Source organism: Empidonax traillii, unplaced genomic scaffold, assembly GCF_003031625.1.
Source record: "Empidonax traillii isolate 1590-97213 ecotype Southwest subspecies unplaced genomic scaffold, ASM303162v1 scaffold125:size1524877, whole genome shotgun sequence".
Lineage (NCBI taxonomy): Eukaryota > Metazoa > Chordata > Aves > Passeriformes > Tyrannidae > Empidonax > Empidonax traillii.
This window is the reverse complement of record NW_020955318.1, coordinates 1,068,882-1,089,349: the sequence shown is the minus strand read 5'-3', so window position 1 is coordinate 1,089,349 and position 20,468 is coordinate 1,068,882. Positions and strand designations below refer to the sequence as shown.

General features: G+C 40.2%; 1 protein-coding gene across 3 annotated transcripts in view; it reads left to right on the top strand.

Annotated features, from left to right (window-relative positions):
- Positions 1–5,292: 5,292 nt before the first annotated feature.
- Positions 5,293–20,468, top strand: part of CCDC149 (coiled-coil domain containing 149) — a 50,890-nt gene continuing 35,714 nt past the window's right edge. For 2 of the 3 annotated variants that reach the window (XM_027883356.1, XM_027883354.1), the window contains exons 1-3: positions 5,293–5,453; positions 12,640–12,801; positions 13,326–13,364. In XM_027883356.1, the coding sequence (XP_027739157.1) occupies positions 5,406–5,453; positions 12,640–12,801; positions 13,326–13,364 (249 nt within the window). In that variant the 5' untranslated portion in view covers positions 5,293–5,405. The remainder of the gene's footprint in view (positions 5,454–12,639; positions 12,802–13,325; positions 13,365–20,468) is intronic. The other variant, XM_027883357.1, reaches the window with a different exon arrangement.

The window sequence follows — 20,468 nt, the reverse complement described above, 5'->3', positions numbered from 1 at the left end:
ATTTTGCTATGATATGCTCAACAAGTTCTGTTTCAATTTTGTTTTTCTGCTCTTCATCAGTAGGCTTTCTTTCTTTTTACCCTCTAAATTGACTAGAAAGCACAGGATCAAGCTGGCTGTACTTTCTGTTCCCCATTTCATTCTTTGCTTACAGTCTGCTGAGTATTGACCACATATGTAAAGTGATGGTCTTTGTGCTGAGCAGTCTGCTATCATCACACCAATAAATGTCTCTGCAATGGTCTGACAGTTTTCAGGGATTTGACATACCCCACCTATTGAAAAATGAACTTTCAAGTCTGAAAAACCACTCATAAGTCAGATCTGATGGCAGTACTAGGTCACTCTTCAATTTCATAGTAGCAGAAATAGTCTGAGCACCCCACCTGGATTTTTTAGTAAAATTAACTAATTTTTATATTTTTCTAGTGCACTCGAAGGAACAGAAAAGCAGTACATGTTTCCTTAATGTCCATCAGTTGTGCCTGTCTGACCTACTTGACAAAATATTTTCTCTGATCTTATATTGGATTTTTAGTTACATCAGTAGCAAGAAAAAATTAAGGAAAATAATAATGATGCAGGAGGGCAGTGAGAGGCTTTCCAGTCTCTTGAGAGACTATCTTGACAGGAGGAGTTTGATGCCTCTGGGAAAACAGAATTCATTTGCACTAACTCTCTAAATATAACTGTAATGACAAGGCCTTTAAACAGTCTCTGAGATGTTGCACTTGTTTTCTGTACTGCTGTCTTTTAGTTCCTACTGATTTGTTCTTATTCTTAAGTTATGGGGGAGAGCCACAGATTCTGCTGGTGAACATAAAATAACTTATTATCTACCATTACCACCAGAGACAACAGAGCCAAACTTTTCCAGTATAGCCTAGATCAAACCAATTAATTTCATAGATGCTTTTAGAGAACTTAGAGACTTCTTATCCAAATTGGATTTGAACTGTCCCCAGCATCTTCCGGAGTCTCATCCAGTCTGATGCCCCTGAGTGACTTCACTGAAGATTATGCATGGTGTCAAGCTAGGTATGTCCAGCAAAGAGAGTGTTTGAACTGAACAGTTCTGTATAATGTGTGTTTGCTAGCAATATCTAAGGCTTGGTTACCTGCTCTAAAACCTGTATCTACCACCCAAAATTTTTTTGAGCATTTCAGCCCTAAGCAAGCTAGGAAGAACTCTATCAGCTGTTTTCTAATGAAGACTTCCCACCCACCCACTCACTGCACTCCCTCCTCTTGACTGCTGCTTTCCTTTTGTTTTCCCCCCTCCTTTGGCCAGACCTCACTACCAAGCTCCATCCCAGAGCTGGTTTGTGCAGATCACAGTTCTTCCTGTTTCTTCCTGCAAATTCTCTTTTTTCCACTCTCCCTCTAGAAGAGATACTCTATTCTGAACTCCAGTATTCAGTTACACTAGTCAATAGTCATAAAATAGCTTTAAAAAAAAGATAAAGAATATAAAGACTGTCTCCAATTTAATGTTACAGGCAGCATCTAATATACAAAGGAAAGCAATACATTGAAGGTCTGAACCATCTGAAGAGGAAAAGAGAAACACCATCACTTTAACGATCTTTGTTGTTGATTGCCTAAGATGTGTCCTTCACGGACTTGACTGGCCACAAAAGGATTCAACATAAATGAATAACTGCTAAACTGCTTCTGATCTGCAGATCATATTGTCCTGCTGACAGATCATGCATGTGAAGTAGAAGAGCTGATACAGGATCGTGAAACCAGCAATGAACCTGAGAAAATTGAGAAGGCGCGGCTGGAATATAAATGGACAAAAAGCAGCCTCTAAAACAGGAAAGGCAAAAGCAAAGGATAGAAAACACATAGGGGAACAGGCAAAAGCTAAAAGTAATGGTATCCTCAACAAACATAGTATACTTCCTCCAAAATGTGTGCATGAGGGTTTGAGTGTGTGTTTATCATCAAATTAGCAACAACATGAAATAGAACAATGCCAATATAAATTACCAAAAGTACTAAAATGGATGTGTTATGTATGATAGGTTATATCCTCATCCAGAGGTATTAAAACCCTGATTAAACGGAACCCTGAAACATCTGTAGAGAGTCAGACTGAATTATCCTTCAGTGAACAAGCATTGCATGTTTTCATTATATTTCAATTATACAGCCTGTTCAGATCTTAAGGATTTACACTGGCTTTTTACTCTCACATTTCTTTAAAGTTAGATGTAGATGTAATGATGTAGTAGTGCAGTAGACAGATGTTGACAAAAATAAGGAGCAAAATTTGCAGTGATCCATTCAGTGGCTTACCTATGGATACAAACTCAGGATGTTTTTTTTCTTAATATATGACAAAGACACTGATTTCTAAAAGCTGTGTTTTAAAACTATTGATTAAATCTCCTGCAAGTGAAAGCTGTTGCTTAAATCTCCTACAATGTCTACCTGAGTAGTTGTATCAATAAGCCATAGTAGTTTGGATCTGATTCTGAATGCATAAATGTCTGGGCCAAAAAAAAAGTTTTTTAGAAAGTTTGAATCCTTCTTAATGAAACGTAGAAAATGCTTAGAGAAGTGGAGGGTAGTCTGGTGAAAAGACAGATAAACTCAAGATACCAAGGAAAAGATTGATCACAAAGCAGAACTGCAGAGAAGGAAGAAGAAACACTAGAAGTAGATAAGTTTATCTAGTGAAGGTATAGAGGAAGAAAGCAAAGAAGATAACAGATCTATAGACAAAGAGAACAGGATGGTAGCTGAAGAGGAAGGTTGAGAGATGATTTTTTTTGGTCTCAGATGTTCAGTGACAATACTGTGCTCTTCTGATGTTGGCAAGGTGATGGTGCAAAAGAAATTACTGCAGCAGGTAGGAACAGAGCCAAGTCACCCTGTTAGTTTTGCAATTAAAACAGCAGACTGGTACTCCCGAAACCTGCAATTTTGCTCCCTGGTTATGTTTGTAACTTCAGTTTTCTTAGGCAAGGAAATTCTTTCTTCAGTTTCCTACCTTTAAACGAGGGTGATAGTACTTTCTTTCCTATGATCTTCTTCTTATCTTGTTTGTCTGAGTTATGACAGTAACTGTATCTCAATACGTTCCTGCCTAGAGGCTGACAGAGTAACCTGGTCCAGACTGGGACTGTTACACAGGAGCGTCTCAGGAACCACTGGTAAGTGAGGCAGAGAGGATCAGGAGAGATGATGAAGCTGCCAAAAGTCTTGATATCAGGCACTAGAAGTGATTAATTAAAAATACATATTTGGGTCCTTTTATTTCCTTTCTGATCATATCAAGTGTACTCAAGGCACATTTCAGCTTATTTTTTATTTATTCCCTTGAATCTTTCTTTTACTTCAAAAGAAAGTGGTTATTTTCATCCAAGAGCTTGGGCTTTCTGAAAAACACCACCTCTCAACAACGTTTTGACAAAATCCTAAGAGCTGGAAACGTTGATAATTCCTTTTGTTTTAATAACCTCTCTTTCATAAATATTTACGTCTCATTTGAATACTTATCATCAATAAAAATTAAAACCTTATGTTTGTGAGGAGGGTGAGCAGATTTGGGATTAAAATGACTGACATCCCTCAAAAATTAGGGCTGTTGGAGGGTTATTATTCTTAAAAGCAAAGCTATTGCTGCAAGAGTATTCTAAGTCCAGAGTGCTACACAACTAAAAAAAAACAGGAGAGAAATTCTGCAAATGAGAAGCAGAACTGGGAAAAAGACTCTGGTTCATCCACTCTAGCAGTTCTATAGCTTTAACTATTAACAACACTAAGAAAATGATTGAGTTTCTAATATCATTAACAATTCTTTTAACCAGTGGTTTAAATTATAGGTTTTTTCAATTTAATTGTAATTATTTGCTGTGTACCTGTGCAAACATGATGCTGTTTTCAGAAATGGTTTTCTGAGAAGCCTGTGAAGACATGCAGGATTGTGATATATCACACACGTGAGAACATAAACCACAGAAAAATATGAACTAAGAGGAAAAACAAATGTACTCTTGAGAGCATTAAAGTTACAGAATGCCAAGAGATGAGGAACAGCTAGTATAGGAGGAAACGGGCTACAAAGGAGAAAATGTCTAGTTTTGATTTATAATTTGCAGGTAAAATGTTGAAACTTTCTAATTTTCTAATTATCAAACTAAAGTTCAATACTAAAGCTAGCTGCTCTCCTGGAATTTTTTTAAATTTTTTTTTTTTTTATAATATGGAGATAACAACAGGCATTTATTAAACTTGATAATCTTCCATTCAAAGAGACCTCCTGCTGAGTTTAGATGTGACCTATGTTTCTTCCCATAGAAGCCGTCAATTAAGCACCGGGAACAGAAAAGCTGTCAGTGGCTAGGCCAACATCCCTTGCTCAAAGGGATGTGAAGCTGTCAAAGGAGGCTCTCTAAGCCGTTTTAGAAAACAGAAGGACATTGTGCCTAGATGCCAAAGCACAAACAAATCTTGACAGAGGGTAAATTGTGGTAAAGAATGAGGCGTGCATATTTTAACATGTTGTCTTGTGCTGTTTGTGCTGCTTTTCAAAACAAAGAACACTTGTGGGTTAAACTGCTCAAATGCTCCATGCAATTACACTTGCACTCTGCCTGGAAAACGTAAGTCCTGAGGATGCTCGCCGTGTTAGGAGTACAGTTAACATCACCTGTGATGTGCCTCAGGGTAGACCTGGTCCATGGACCTTGCTGCAGCTCTGTCTGCAGAGGGTATGGCTGGAGCAGAGGGATCAGGATGGGGAGGAGCGCCGTGTGGGTGCCGTGCTTGGGTTTCAGTGCTGATGGAGTGAGTGTCTGTGCTAGTGGGGTGATAAAGAAGCCAGATCAAGTCCTGGGTCATTACGTTAGTTACACCTTCGTGAACTGAGTGACAACAAAGATCTGTGCCAAATGTGGGCAGTGTTCCACTATCATATTTTGAGAAAGTGGTTTTCTATCTCCTTGTCCTCCTGCTTTGTCTTACCTTACACACTCCACACAAGCATGTACATAATTTGCAAGGGTTTTGTTACACATACATAGGATTAAAGTCTCCCTGATGTCCGCCCCCTCATCGACCAGTGCTGACGGAGGCCTGGCTGTCCAGAGCCTGGGATGGCAGCAGTGCCCAGCTGCTACACAGGAGGAGCACGTCAGGAGAGAAGGGCCCTTCTCTGGGACACGCACCCGGATCCTCCCGCACGGCCCTCGGCAGGTGCCGCTCGGGCCCCGCCGCTCTGCCCGGGCACCAGGGCCCGGCGCTGCCGGCGCTCGGCCGTGCCGAGCTCGGTGCCGGCGGGTCCCGGCGGGCAGGGCCGGTCGCACGGGCGGCCGCAGGCCCCGCCTCTCCCGCGGGCTGCTCGGGAAGGCCGGGTCGGGCGGAGCCGGTCGCCGCCGCGGGCCGCCGGAGCCATGAGCTCCCAGCGCAGCGAGAGCGACTGGCAGGGGCTGCTGAGCGAGGTGAGGCGGCGGGGCGGCCGCGGGCCGGGGCGCCGGGCAGAGCGGCGGCAGAGCCCCGCTGCTCCCCGCGCCTCGGGGGAACTGCCGGGCCTCGGGGCTCAGCGGCCCGGAGGGGGCCGGCCCGGGCCCAGGGGCGGCGGCGGGCGGAGGGCGCTAGGCTCGGCCGGGCTGTGCGGCCGCGGCTGCCACTGGCTCTGCCCGGCTGCCGTCCCCGCCCCGCACGGCTGGGAGCGCCGGGACCAAGGGCCTGGCACCCTCTCCGTGTGTTCCCCGCCCTGGGGCTGCGGGGAGCAGGTTTCAGGCGCTGAGGCTGCTGCTGGCTTGAAGTCGCCGAGGATTCATTGAGCGAGGCCTCGGGCCCGCGGGGCATCAGCGCAGCCCAGGAGCGGCACCGGGCTGGGTGACCGGGCTGTGCCCCCTGCCTTGTGCTCCTGCTTCACTTGCGTCGCATGTGGAAGGGTTCTGAGACCCACGGGTGACGTTTGTGAAATGGGACAAAAGAATGGGATAGCACAGTGGCCGTGAGCTTCAACAGGTGGAGGATTTTCAAGTTACAGGAATAGAAACTTCATTGTCAAAAGGCAGTAAAGGTTAACAGGTGTTTGACGGGTACACATTTTCATGTAGGGTAAGTTACCAAGCTCAAAACCAATTGAGGTCAGTGTAATTTAAAATAGTGTCATCACAGTCAAGTCTGGTTAGTGGGCAAACTCATGAAGTAGGTTGGTATGCTGATTTTTACATGGCATGTTGCATTTCATTAATTTTGCATTACTATAAAAATAGTAGTTTTGTGTTTACAGCTAGCAAACAAAACTTTTGTGCCAACAGCGTGGGCCTAGATAAACCTGATGAGTCTGCTGTCCTAGAGACACAGGTGAATTCCTGTTTTCAGGAGAGCTTTGCCTACTTTGTGTTATGTGAGCATAAGGCTTAAGGCCTTGACCAGTCAAAAAGATGGTTGAGTTTAGGGTCTTGAATCTACCACCTGTCCTGGTGATTTCAGTGGGAGTTTGTGTAGGCCCAGATCTGTGATAATACACTGCATCTAGAACTGGAGTCTGCTTATGCAAAGACACAAAATGATTCAGAGGAAAGTGAAAGGTGCACTCTCAGCCGTACCCTGATTGTGCAGTGTTGCATCTCATGTCTCGTTTCTCAAATGGAGTTTTATTGTGGGGGTGGTTTCACATGGCAGTGAAGGGCAAGAGAAAAGTTCAACCTAAAAACTCCATCCTGAAACTGAGCACTTAGTTTAGGGCTTCCTAATTCTAGCAGAGTTTAATGACTGTGCTAAGCTACAGTATACTCTCAGATACTTAAGCGTACATATAATTTCTTTTTATTTGGAAAAAATAGAAGCCTAGTGATTTATATTCAGGTTTTCTGCCCTTTCTCTCTGTTTCCACAGCAGGTTTACAGACTGTTTTTCTGCTACTGTCAGGATGCAGGCTTCCCTCTTTTGCTTTCCTCTTCCCTTGGCTGTTTGTAATTCGCTCCATGCAATTTACCCATTAACTCCAACATCCTGATGGGTCTGTGGCACTAACTTCAAATGAGTTTTTCAAGTTTTCCATATCCTGAATGGTACAGAGCTTCTCAAGGCCTCTTAGCTTCAATGTCTGCTAGGTAATTTTAAGGGTTTTTTCCCTGAGCATTTCATAAATATATTGAAATGCTTTCAAAATACAAGATAGCACCGGCAAGAAAAGACATGGTAGATCCAAACAAACCCTCTTCCATTGCTGATGCTGGACAACTAAAACATAAGATGGGGTTAAAAATCTTGGTGTAAAAGACAAGGAGCTGGTGTGTTCAGATCTGTGGTCACATTCTTTTTTGTTTACACAAGCCCAGTCCTCCAAGTTTGAAAGATAGGGGTAATTTAAATACTTGTCAAAGCAACTGTAATTTTTAAAAGTCTGGTATTGCAGGTGTTAAGAAAAATGGTAGGATGTGGTTTTGGTACTTATATCTACTTGCACAAACACTTGTACACACAGCATATATTTTAGTAGGTTGTCTTTTCATTTTTCATTAGATAAAAATACCTTTTTTTGGTCTGTTCCAGTCTTTTTCTATATTTACTCTTCCTTTTCCTTTTGTTCCATTTCATCTGTACGCTTTCACATATCTTTCTTGGCTTTTATTATGCTCACCAGTATCTTCTTGCTTGTTCTCTTGCCTCCATGTTTCTGTATTTTTCCACTTACTGTACAGCCACACACATTTCAGGCCTAGTGTACACCTGGTAGTCTGAAAAAGCTTTGTACCACATGTACCTTGAACATTCTTTAACTCTGAATAGGATGACGTAGGAAGGAATACTGGGACAAAGCCAACTTAGCACATACTGAAGGACCAGAAAGATTCATTATTTCCACTGGTCATTTCACAAACTGGATGCAAAAGAACAGGCTTTGAGAGCGAAGAATCCACATAAATTTTACCTATTCTTTAGCTGAGTTCATGTATTGGTGATGGATGGATGTACATAAAATGTGAAGTACTCTTTTGGGATGCCAGGTAATTTTTTGCTTGGATTCTGAGTTTTTATCTAGCATTTATGTCACTGAATGACCCATGTTTAGGGTATTTAAAAGGTAGTGTGAAGTTGTAGGATGAAGACCTGGTTGATAACTGCGTGTTTGACACAAAAGAAACTGAGCCATAGCATTTGGAAGAGGAAATGGAAATGCTGAAAGAGTTGGCACTGTGACTTACCGTGCTCCAGAATTCTCAGGAGCTGGGGGAGAGGTGCTGTGAAGACCTGCACGCTGGGCTTTTGAGCAACAAAACAAGTGTCTGCTTTTTATGTTGCCATGTTTCAGGTCGGACTGAGATACCTACTGGGATGTTGTGGAACAAAAACAGAGAAATTAATGTAATCCGGTGCACAGCACACAAAACTTTTAAGGGCTGGACCACATCAGAAAGTAGTGTTATTTTAACTAAAAAATTACAGTAATTCCTACATGACCAGTGAAGATAATGTGGTGTAATATTGTCATCAGGGTAAGACATGGTGTTCTGAGGAGCTGCTTATATTGCTTATATATATCGTCAGTGAATGTTACCATCCTGCTTTGTGTTTGAGCAGCTGGGAGGCAGCTGGTGAAGCAAGAGCTGGGCAGCAGGAAAAGCTGAGTTGATATGGTGGGATAGAACCAAGGTCACTGCATTTTTCTCAGGTTTTATCAGAGATGAGCACATAAGATGGCAGGCAAATGGCCAGCAATTTTGTATTTTTCTGGGTTTGAGTGCTTGACTCTTTCAGATAAGTTGAACAGTTTAATCAGAAGTCAAGGGGAGCAACATTACTGAAACACAGTCAACAAACATCCCAAATAATGAGATTGCAATACATTTTGAGACTTTTCAGTTTCCACAACAAAATTGCCTCCAAGAGTATAGTGAGGAGAAATTTGATAACGCTTCAGGCAATTTGGTAGCAGTTGGATTTCTTGTCCAAAAGGTGGTGAGTAGAGTTCCTGGTTTCTCAGCATAGTGGATAAAAGGTTTCTAGGCCCAGTGTGGTAACCCTTCATCATTTAGGAGGACACAAGGCCCTGGAGTGTCAAGAGAACACAGAATATGATCCACAGTGATTCCAAAGCACAGTTTGGAGGTAGTATCTCTGTTTTTACTCTCAGAAAATTAGATATTTTCTTTGATATTAACTGCCTTAATATACCCAAGTATAGGGCAGTAATTTGTACAAATTAAAAAAAAAATTCTGATAGGTATTCAGTGTGTTTGTTTGTTTAAAAAAATAGAAAGTCTAAAACCTTGACAGTGTTCCAGCCTCATCAGATTATTAGACCATGTCTACAACGTCATTAATGAGATCTACCCAGATTTGTCACTAAAAATAGTAATGGACAAATAGTAAGTGTTCAGTGTAGAGGGTCACCTTGGAGCAGTTACATTCTCCTGTAATGTCAGTCTCTTTTTACTCAATTTCACTAAAGTAGGCTGTAAAGCAGTTCAGGCAGTAATGTAGGATGTCATATATATTCCTTTAATTATTATGATCTTCCTCATAGCAATTATAATTTTCTGTATTGCAGATAACAGCAAATTGGTAGATGAAAGTCACTAGACAGATATGTAAAGTTGTATATTGTAGCTTTTAGATTGAAAGTATAGCAGCTGGTTCTTGTTTAACCTTGCTTTTTAAATTCATAGATTATTTTGTAACATTAGTTAAAAAGAAATAAAAGACCATTAGAATATTTCATAGTAACTATAGTGCATAACAGAACTCACTAGTTTGTCTCACTGATAGACAGCACATGAGATGTAGGCTTTCCTTCAGTTATAGAAGAAGAAATCTCTATAGGATTGAATGCCAGCAGCTACTGAATATTTTTTTTCAGACTATTTGAGAATTATTACTTGCATTGTTCCAAAAAGACTGTCACATTCCTATGTTCTTTTGACAGCATAACAATTTTGTTGCACTTAGTTGTCCATATAAAGGAAATTGTTGATGGGACTCAGTTGTTTTCCATTTCTGATGTCCAGTCGTTAGGTCAGTTTACAGCCATTATTGCTACTTTTTTTTTTTAACATTCAGAAACACATATATTGCATAACCTCTTTGAGGTCTGTATTTGTAGAAATTGTCTTTCCTTCAAAAATGGTAAGGGGAACTGCAAACATAGCTCTGTTGAATAACCAAATTCCACAGACATGCCTTGGCTTTATTGTTTTTTGTACCACAAGCCCATGGGGAAAAAAATTTTGCATTATTACTGCATTTATTTGGGAAAATCAGTATATGCAAAAGGCAAAAATGGCTTCCAAAAGTCTTCTACATGGTCATTTTTGTAGTAAAATGCAAACAGTGCATTGATGGGAGATGCCAAGCCCCTTCTGTCCGTCTAGCACATCATCAGTGTATAATTCATGAAGTTAAAATATAATTTGAACAAGGAGGACGTAATTATTCCTTTTCATTTAGACCCTGAACACAACTGCCCCCACAATCTGTGTATGGTTCATTATCCGCAGCCTAGTAGATAGTGGAGAATTCCCTTGCCCCCATTAGTGCTGCTGTGAAAGGTGAAGCCTTCTTTTATGCTCTGAATGTGTTCTTTGTGGAGGGCTGTGACTCATGGCAGAAGCAAGATTTGGTTGGGGCTGCCTCTGTATTTCTTGCCTGACAAGTCCTGGGTTTTGTAGTCTTGTCCATATGCTCTGGTTCACTTCCGACTCTCGTACACTCCTTCATACGCCAGCACTGGAGGCAAGGCTTGGAGGCACCTGCTGGTGCTGTGTGTGTGTTAAGGGGAGATGTTTGGCTTCTTTCCACTCCCACTGTGTACGTTGTGTAGGTGTTGGCTGATAAACCAGCTGCATTCTTCCTGCTGGTTAAAGGAACAGGACAGGCTACTTGGTTCAGGGCTTTAGGCGGTTGGGTTTTCTTGAAGTGACTGTGAGGTTTGCTTATACTTATTTTTGTTTGCAATTACTCTATCAGATTGTTAGTATTTGAAAACAATTTAGTGAAGGCATATTTTAGAGTTTCTAAGACATTGGATGAAACTGGAAATAGAAGAAGAGAGATTGTCAGAGGTAAATAGTTCACTGTAAGGGAAAGAATTATTTTATCAAGTTTGAAGCAGTTTACCATGTCACTGTATTCACTTGCTGACAATATTAAAGTTTAGCTTCTGATACCTTTCAGTGCTTTATCAGGGGATTTGACATTTGTGTAAGGTATCAGTAAGGACATAAGTACATAGGTACAGTTGCCTTTGTTGATGCCAAGGCATCATAATCCAGAAAATTTATGGCAGGATTTCAACTTCAATATTGCCAGAAATAAGCCAAGGTGGAAGTGTCCTTTTTGAAAGTTCAGATCCTTCTTGGAATTGCTTTTCTCGTTCCCTTCCCACTTTTTTGCAACTAAGCATTTACCATTTTTGGAAAAGGTTGGCTGTACTAATACAACCAACTCGCTTTTCCCTTTCTCATTTACTTGAAATTGAGGTTAACAAAGTTAATTCCAAGCAAGTAGTACATACAAATAATGATTTCTGTCCCAAAGAACAGCACTGACTTGAAAGTACAGAAGTGCTGATGCTCTTGCTTTGTGCAAGAGCCCATAATGACAAACTATTCTTGTCAGAGGATATAATGAAACTATAAATTGTTTTCATGACTGCTGTGGTATTTGGTCTCTTGCAGAGCACATTCAGAAAGTAGTTAGTGCCACGTTGTATGTCAGTAACATCAGAAATAGAAATAAATGCTTTAGCGTGAGCAGTGTCCAGTGATGGGTGAGGAGAATCTGCTGATTGAACATCACGTTAAGGGAAAGAAGTTACCTGAAAGTTCTGATAGGTAACACTGAGGATGACATACACGTTACTTTCTTCCTCCAAATGGGGAAAGGCAACGAAGCACATCAGGCTAATGCAGAACACCTTAGATTTGCAAGTTCTGCTCTGCTTTGTGCATGAGCCCTACACATGAAAGGCGGTGGCTGGAGGGGAAGGTTCACCTCTGCCTTCCCTCCCCATTTAGGTGCTTGCAGCATTCTTCCATTATTTCCTATTCTTTTGCCTCAACAAGCACATGCCTGTTGTATCACACAGTAATTAAGTTTCTTTTACCTGTGTCAATAGGGTACCAGACTCCAGTCGTTTCAGACTCAAGGTAAATTTGGTAAACACTTAAACTACCCCTCCTCCTGTAACGTGGTCCCATTTCAGCGTTCAGAACCTGAAGGACACTGCTGGTAGTGGGGAACAGAAGGGCAGTGGGAAGTGAAGTGGGAAGGGTTAGTTGCTACCTGAGAGCTTGGTATTGTGAACACAATTAGAAAAGGGAATTTGCAAATGCTTCTTCCTTTTAGCAGCCTTCCCAGGGCTGCTGGTCAAATTGCAAGGTTCCTTGTAATACTGCATATGAGGAAAAAGAGGAGAAACTCAAATTGCCAAGTTTCTCTAACTCACACTGATCAGGTGAACATGTAGCCTTACAAATTATTTCAGGCTTCCAATACAGCAAATATCTTTCTTGTGAATACAGTTAATAAGCTAAGACGACTTGTGGCAGACTTTGGTTTTGTGCAGAGTCTTCCTCCATTCTTTTTAGAGAACTTGAGGCTCTTGTATCTGGTACTGGCTGGGGTAGAAATGGCTTGTTACATTTATGTTTCTTTTCTCTTCTGCAGTATCTGGTGTGCAAAAGGAAGCTTGAAAGTAAAAAGGAGGCATTGCTAATCCTTTCCAAAGAGCTGGACACCTGTCAACAGGAAAGAGACCAGTACAAGCTTATGGCCAACCAGTTGCGGGAACGACACCAGTCCCTGAAAAAGAAGTATCGGGAGCTGATTGTAGGTTGTTCTTTATGAACACTGTATGATTGGGGGACAAAGATGAACCTCAAAAAAAATGGAAAGGAGTCCATAATGACTGCTGAAAAAAAGTTTAGGTACTTGTTTACAGTAGTCCTGCAGCTGTACTGCCCTGATCATATTATTACTCATTTGTTCTGCATTGATGAGGTAGTGCTTGTTATATAAGACACAAAAAGACAGTGCGTGCTGTGAGGAAATTACTTTCAGTCATAATTCTATTTAAAAACTGACTGCAGTATTATTATTCCACAGCAACTTAATGTACCATTATGAAAAATAATTCAACATCAGTTTGTAATGACCTGCTGTTCTAGAAATGTAAACAAATCCTCAGCCTTAGAAATCTTTTTGAGTATTACTAGTATTCACCAGTAGTATTTTAGAAGCAATTTTGATAACATTTTAGTTAAAATACATGTTTTAAAATTTGATCCACAGAGTTAATACAGTTGCTGGTTTGAGAAATAAGTTGCCAATAGAATATGTCCATTTATTTGTAGGATGGGGATCCATCGCTTCCACCTGAAAAGAGGAAACAGGTAGGATTTATTTTTCAGTTAATGTTGTTTATCTGCTACAAAGGTACTTTGCAAAAGAGTAAAAATATTAACTAAGAAATCTGGTAAATCTGGTAATCTGTCTATTGAAAGCTTAGTCTTTAAGCTGTGACTTCTGTTTTCTCTACACATTTCACTCTGAAATACCTGAACTATCATTAATTAGAGTATATGTCTGTTGTTTTCATGTTCACCTGAGACTGAAATTGGTCAGTGTACAGAGATTGGTCTCCTTGTTGTTTATCCTTCTGTACTGAGTCCTAAAATGGATTTGTGACAGGACCTTCCATACTTAAAAGTAATCAGGAAATGCATTGTCTGCATTCCATAATTGTTAATTTATTGATGTAAGTGCTGGTTTCCATTAAGTATTCTTCCAGGCCACTTGGACTCTGAGTAAAAAATGCTAAAACAATGATAATTGCATTTTATGATTCCCCTGAAAAACTTTTTGCCTCCTCACATGCACTTTTGTTCCTTGATAATTCACGTTGTGTGTCCCTGTTGTGGAATGTTGGTTGTCACATTCTTAAAATTATCTTAATTTTTATAGAAAAATGGCACCCAAAACACAATATGTGGAGCAGGAAGATGAGGACAATCTAAAAGAACAGAAATTGTTGCTGTAATTGCTAGTTCTGAAAATCTTCTAACTATGTTTAAAACATGATTATTACATTCTCTTAATGGATCAGTAGTTTTACTTATCATCCTTTCCCTGGGAGTTTGCATAGAGTTCTTGCTATTTTCTTGAAATTTAGGGCTTAGGGTTTTGGTTGTTTTAAACTAAACTTCCAGAGGCAATATAATTACTCCTTCAGGCACTTAAACAAATAGCTGCCAAGAAGTCAGTGGCTTAGTGTAGAATCATTTAACTTCCTCATTATTTAGCATAATTTATTTGCAATTCTGTTATTTCAACAGAATTCTAATAAAAGTTTATGACCAGATATAAGTTTGTGCATTCTAAGTGTTGCTGAGGAATATACAATTGAAAGGAAGAAAACCAAGGCACTATATGGATCATTACAGAGATAAGTAGGAAGGGAGATTTGCCATTCCATAGATGTTATTCTAATTAATCTTTCATCTTTCAAAACAAATAAAACTGGCACTTGTTGCTAAAATATTAGCCAAATTCAGTCTAAGTTCAGAAGCTGTGATTATATTAAGTGTTGGAAATTTGTCTTACCACGGCAAGTGCCTGGAAAACGATTTAATAATCTGCCTAGGAGTTTTGGTGGTTTGCTTTTTTTTTCTGAGAAAGTTATGTATTCATGCTAGATAGCAGTGAAAGGAAGAAAATCTTGTCTTCAAATGGGGTCATTGATAGGTTTCCCCCAGGAACAATATATACTTTAGGTTGTACAGTAATAGACTGTTAGTTCACTTCCTGAGTTTTCATTTTCCTGAAAAGTATGTCTGTAGCATACAAGGTGGATAACCTAGAGTAGTTAGGGCAACCCTTCTGAAGAAGAGTATAGTTTTGCTTTGAGAAATGCATCAGAGAATAATAAAAGAAAGTTATGAATATTTTTCCATTATTACCGTACATACACTTTTTAGCATTTTCTCACCTAAGAAAGAGTGAGGTCTTCTGTGCCCTTTTGTGTTTCTTCCATCCCCTTTATGCCCAGAACCCTCGCTGCCTCCTGGGAGAAGTTTGTCATCCCAGTCACTTTATGAAAAGAGACCTTGGCCCTCCAATGAATTTTGTGTGACACAAAGGGGCATGTTTTCATGGTCAGGAATGAGATGAAAACATAATATGCTGATCAATTTGCTATGTGTTGTGTTTGTTTGCCACTGCTGAGAAATTATTGCCGAAATTTCAATCTAGAATTTAAATGTAATAGGTGGGTTGGAATTGCTGCTGCCTTCTTCTTTCTTGGTTTTATATTTCACCTTTATTATCAATTATGCTTTGTGACTGCTTAAAATGTCTTGTTTTCCACACTGTGCCTTCTTGTCCTGTTTTGCAACACAGAATTTTCATCTTTTTTGTGAAAATATCATGAAACCAGGCATTTTCTGTTGGCCAGCACCAAACTCAAAATTAAGTGTTACTTAAAAGTATCTTAACATGCAGTGCTCTGCAGTGTTTTCCTCTCAAAGTTGTATTTGCATCTCTGACCTTTTCCAACCTAAACAACTCTATGATTCTGTGGTGATTCTATCCAAAGACTGCACTGTGTGTATTGCCTTCTGCCAACCAGCAAAGCAAATGAGAAACTGCTACTGAAATCTCTTGTCCTACACTGGGTGTTTAACCATTACTGTTGTTATCACAGCTTGTGAGTTGTTGGTGCTTTCCTGGCCCACTCGCCTACTCCCTCTGCCAAACACTCTCAATTAAATGCTGTGGTTGAAGGTAGTTTTTTATGTCTTGTGGTGTCAGGTTTAGGGTAATTTTTGGATAAGTAATGGAGAGGTGAAATGTTTCAGAAAGATAAGAATAATGAAGAGTGGTTTTTATGTTAAAATTCACCAGAGGTGGTAAACAACAGACACTCCCCATTTTGAAAGATGTGTTAAAATGTTGCTCTGTCTACATAGCCTCTGTTGAGCATCCTATATACACAGAAATTCTACCATTCTACTATTCTGCAGTGATATATATTTATATGCATTAGCTGTGATACAGGACATTTTATTGGCAATTAACTAGATGTCTTTTGGCCAGTGTTGCCACACTGGGAAACTTAAAGAAAAAACATAGTTAAGATTTCTAACTTGATATATTCTGCCTATTAATTTCATCTGTATTGCTTAAATTTTCAATATACCTTCAGTTTGGGAGAAGCTTTGCCATTGGACTAACAGATCAGTGAACCATTGATCTTCTATGTGAAATGGAAGTTCTTTTAATACAAATGAGATCTTTTGAATAAACAAAGGTGAAGTAAAATGCACATTTAGGGAGATGACTGTGCTGGGCCACAGTCCTAAATATGCTTTGCTTAATTTGATCTCAGTGAGACCACTCAGTCGGAGAAAATGGGTTTGCGCTGGGCCTGTGTGTCAAGAATAAAGCTGCAATGCATATGTTCACTGGTGAGGCCTTATATTTGTATTTTAAATGTATAAGAAATCAAATTAAATGGAACTAAACATTACAAGACCACAGAGTGGTTGAGGTGGGAAGGCAGCTCTTGAGATCAACTAGTCCAATCATCTGGCTCAAACAGTGCCACCTAGAGCAGGTTGCCTTGGAGCATTTTCAGTCTGGTTTTGATTATCTGCAAGGATAGAGACTCCACAGCCTCCCTGAGCAACCTGTTCCAGTGTTTGAGCACTCTCATGGAAAAAAGGGCAAGGGGATGGTGTTCAGATATGTGCAGGTACTGAAGTAGCTAAAATCATTCTTGAGGACCAGGGCGTGTGAAGTTTCTTCCAGTTGTATAAAGAAGGCCTTATCTACTACTTCCTGATCTAGAGCAGATACCCAGTACAACAGCATATTGATCTGCCCACAGATCTTGACCCAAAAGCTCTCAGCTGACTCCTGACTTGTCCGAAGGCAGGGCTTCATGCATTCCAGCTACTCTCTCATATAAAGGACAACACTCTTTCTCACCTTCTTGCTAAAGAGTCTGTATCCCTTCATCACAGCACTCCAGTTTTGTGAGCTATTGCACCGCTACTGCATGATCCCAGTGAGATTGTAACCCTGTAACTACACACAGTCTTTCTTCCCCGTGCTGCATGCATTAGAGACCTCTGAGGGGCATCCAAATGTGCTGGTTCTGTGGCTTGAGAGCTTTCCCACGAGGCTGTTCTATGGGAACTTCCTTCTCTACATGCCTATGGTCAAAGGAATTACACTTCAGCTCAGTTTCTTTGAGAATTGCTATGTCTCTTCTCTTCCCATCATCCCAGCCTCTTAGTTTGTCTACCCTATCCCAAGTTTCCTTATTCCCTTCCACATAATTTCTGGAATAAAGCTCTCGTTATGAACTTGGTCGGCCTGTTGGCAAAGATCCTTTTGCCTCATGTAGTGAAGTGGATCCTGTGTCTCCCAAGCAGCTGTTAAGCCTTAGAGGGGGGCCCATGGTCATAGAACCGTCTTTGAGGCTTCTGGTACTGAGTCTCATAACATAATGATGACGTAGTCCTAGTACAGAGCACAGCTCGGTAACTAATCTTCTCACCAGGGAGAAAGTCTCACCAGAGAACCTGCATGCATCATTCCTGAAGGTCATGATCCTTAATGCTGTTATAGTTATCCATGGGTGTCCCAAGGGGATTCATTCAAAACCAAGACTGACTGCTTCAAGGGGCATTGGTATCACAGCAGCATGATACCCACTCGCTGAGATGTTGGTCAGACAGTTTGTCTCCTGCTAATGAGTAAGTCCACGAGCGTGGCTTTTTGGGGCAAGCACAACATCAGAAGGACCAGAGGTTCCAGACAGGATTATGCTGTGACATAACATAAACTGACCCATTTTGATCCTTTTCACTTCCAGATTCTAGGTCACTGTACTCAGCTGTCACAATTCACTTCTAAAACAAATTTCAGGGATTAACTTATCACTTTTCTGTCTTCCTTTTATTTTTTTTTTCTATCACATCATCATAAAAAATTACTAGTGTGACCATTTCTTGTTAATGAATGAATTCAGGAAGTTTTGCTAGCCTTGTGCTAAGGTGCAAAAGCTGCATTCAGAGTACTATGAGATAAAATTTTCAGATAAAATACACTACAGGGTAAGCAATCATTTTGCATTTATCTCACAGTCGTACTGTGATGATTAATGTGATTTCCTCCTCTCTTCAGAGGGATTGAAGATGAAAAACATTATGCATGTGCCCAGCTTAGACCTGTGCACTTTACTCTGGTTTGTAGGTGCAAGTGTTTGATTCCCATAGTGAGCAGTTGGAAAACAGACATTGTTTGCCCTTGCAACACATAGAGCAATATTCTCATGGATCTCAAAATGTGCCTGCTCCAAAAGCATAGCCCGTAGAGAGAGTTTGTTTTCTGGGCACTGAAATTTGCTGTTCCATTGATCAGAGCAGGTGGCAGTATGCAAAACCTAGAATTTGTTAGCCACTATGCAAAACCTAGAACTTTAGCCACAAAACCTAGAACTTGTCAGGAGTAAGGCTTTGTGAAGTGACACTGTTGTTTCTTCAGCAGATAGGTTTTACAGTAAACAGAGAATCATAGAATCATTTAGATTGCAAAAGATCTCTTAAGACCATTGAGTCCAGCCATGAACCTAACACTGTCAAGTCCATCAATAAAGTCCAGGAGAGAAGGTTAGGAGAGAAGAAGTGCTCATTCTAATAGATGTGAATAGTCCTTTGTTAAAATTCGGAGTGCTGTTCAGACCTGATGTGTACAGCAATCTCTCTTGTGGTTGCTGGGTCTTACCTGAATGGACTAGAGAGACACTTGTTCACACTCCTGTGCCTGAGTACTCTCGACAAGTATCCTGTTAATTAATCACTCAGAACGTTTAAGGCATTTTGATTCTTGTTGTGCATTATCTCAAAGTTTGAGATGCCCTGAGGATCTCAAAGCAGCTAAAATATCTAATAAAACAAGCCAATGAAGCAATCTTTTCTTCTATCCTACTGTAGTAGTCTTTTTGTAAGCACAAATTAATAATTTCTCTTTGATCATGTTCACCTGCCATCAACAAAAACTTGATTACTATATGAAGTGTGAGGGGACAGAAGCACCTTTTTGAACCTTCACAGTGAAGGAGCTTCTGCCAGTTTCTCATGACACTGGAGGTTCATACGGACAGCCAGCGTGGGTTGCCTCTTACGTGTGTTAACAAGTTGTATTGCAAAAATTGGCCTCATAAAGAGGTGTGTATTGATGTTATCTTAATTAAGTTTGTCAGGCTCTAGCAAATGCTCTCTGTCTGTTTGGCAGTGTTTGGCCCTGTAGAGCACCATCCTAATCTAACACAATGAAGATGGGTTGAAAACAAGGGGAGAAGTATTTATTTTATGTGTGCTCCCAAAATGGTTTTTTGGTTCTATTAATTGGCTCTACAAAAATTCCAATTGCTGAGTGTCTTGGAGGTATGTGAGTGTAAGGAAGTCTTTCTTGTTTTGCAGAGCCTTATCAAGTTTTGTCTGGTGTGTTTCTATGATGGGATTCCTGCCTGGTTCTCAGAGCAGCAGATGCTCAGAGGAGGAGAGGATTTTCTTCTCTTACGTCAAGTGACTGCTGGGCAAGGCTTTGATTTTTTGCTGTTGTTTTTTGATGGGAAAATATGACCCATATCAAGTGTATTTTGTTTTGTATGCCTAGGACCTGTAATTCTAAAAAAGTTTTTCAATTTAAAGAGAAAAATACAAAAATTTTGGGATTTTTTTCAGGGAAGCCACTGCTAGGGCATGTCATCAGTTCCTCTGTCTTGGAGTGAACAGTAGTAGTTGATAGGCAAAGCAGGCTTTTCTGTATTAATTCAGACATTGCAATCATATGTATACGTTGGAGGAGAAACTGCACTTAAATTTGTGATCAGTCACACCCATCAAGTGTGCTTAATGTTTCATCAAACCTTTTTTCTGTCAGCCCTGTAATTCAGTCTTCTTTATTTGGATGTGTGGCTGAAACAGAAGACTGTAAACTGCAGTATAGGAATGCTTGTCTGTATTTAAAAATACTTTTAAACTCTAAAGGTATGTTGGAAGTTTCCCACTCTTCCTTCCTTCCTTCCCCTTACCAAATTACCTTTTCAGGCTGTACCCTAAAGGCAAAAAGTCCTTTTTTTTTTTTTTCTTTAAGTGTCAGATAAGATTTATGTGCAAGAGAATTGAGAGCTATATTAAAGACTGTTACTATCCATCATTCTTAAAGTGGTGTGAAGAAAAATAACAGTGTGTATGTATAGCTAGATTTGCATAGATTTGCTAGACTTTTTTTTTTTTTTTTATGTCTCCTTCTTGGGCTATTGGTCAGTAGTGTGAGCAAAGATCTGTTGCTGCCTGACAGGTATTCATTGGTGTATGGTAATAAATATTTGTTTATTTATTTTTGTCAGTAGTTTCAAATGCTCATCGGTAACAAAATGTAAGGTTCTCTTCCACCTTCTATCCCCAAAAATGTTCTTGGAAAGT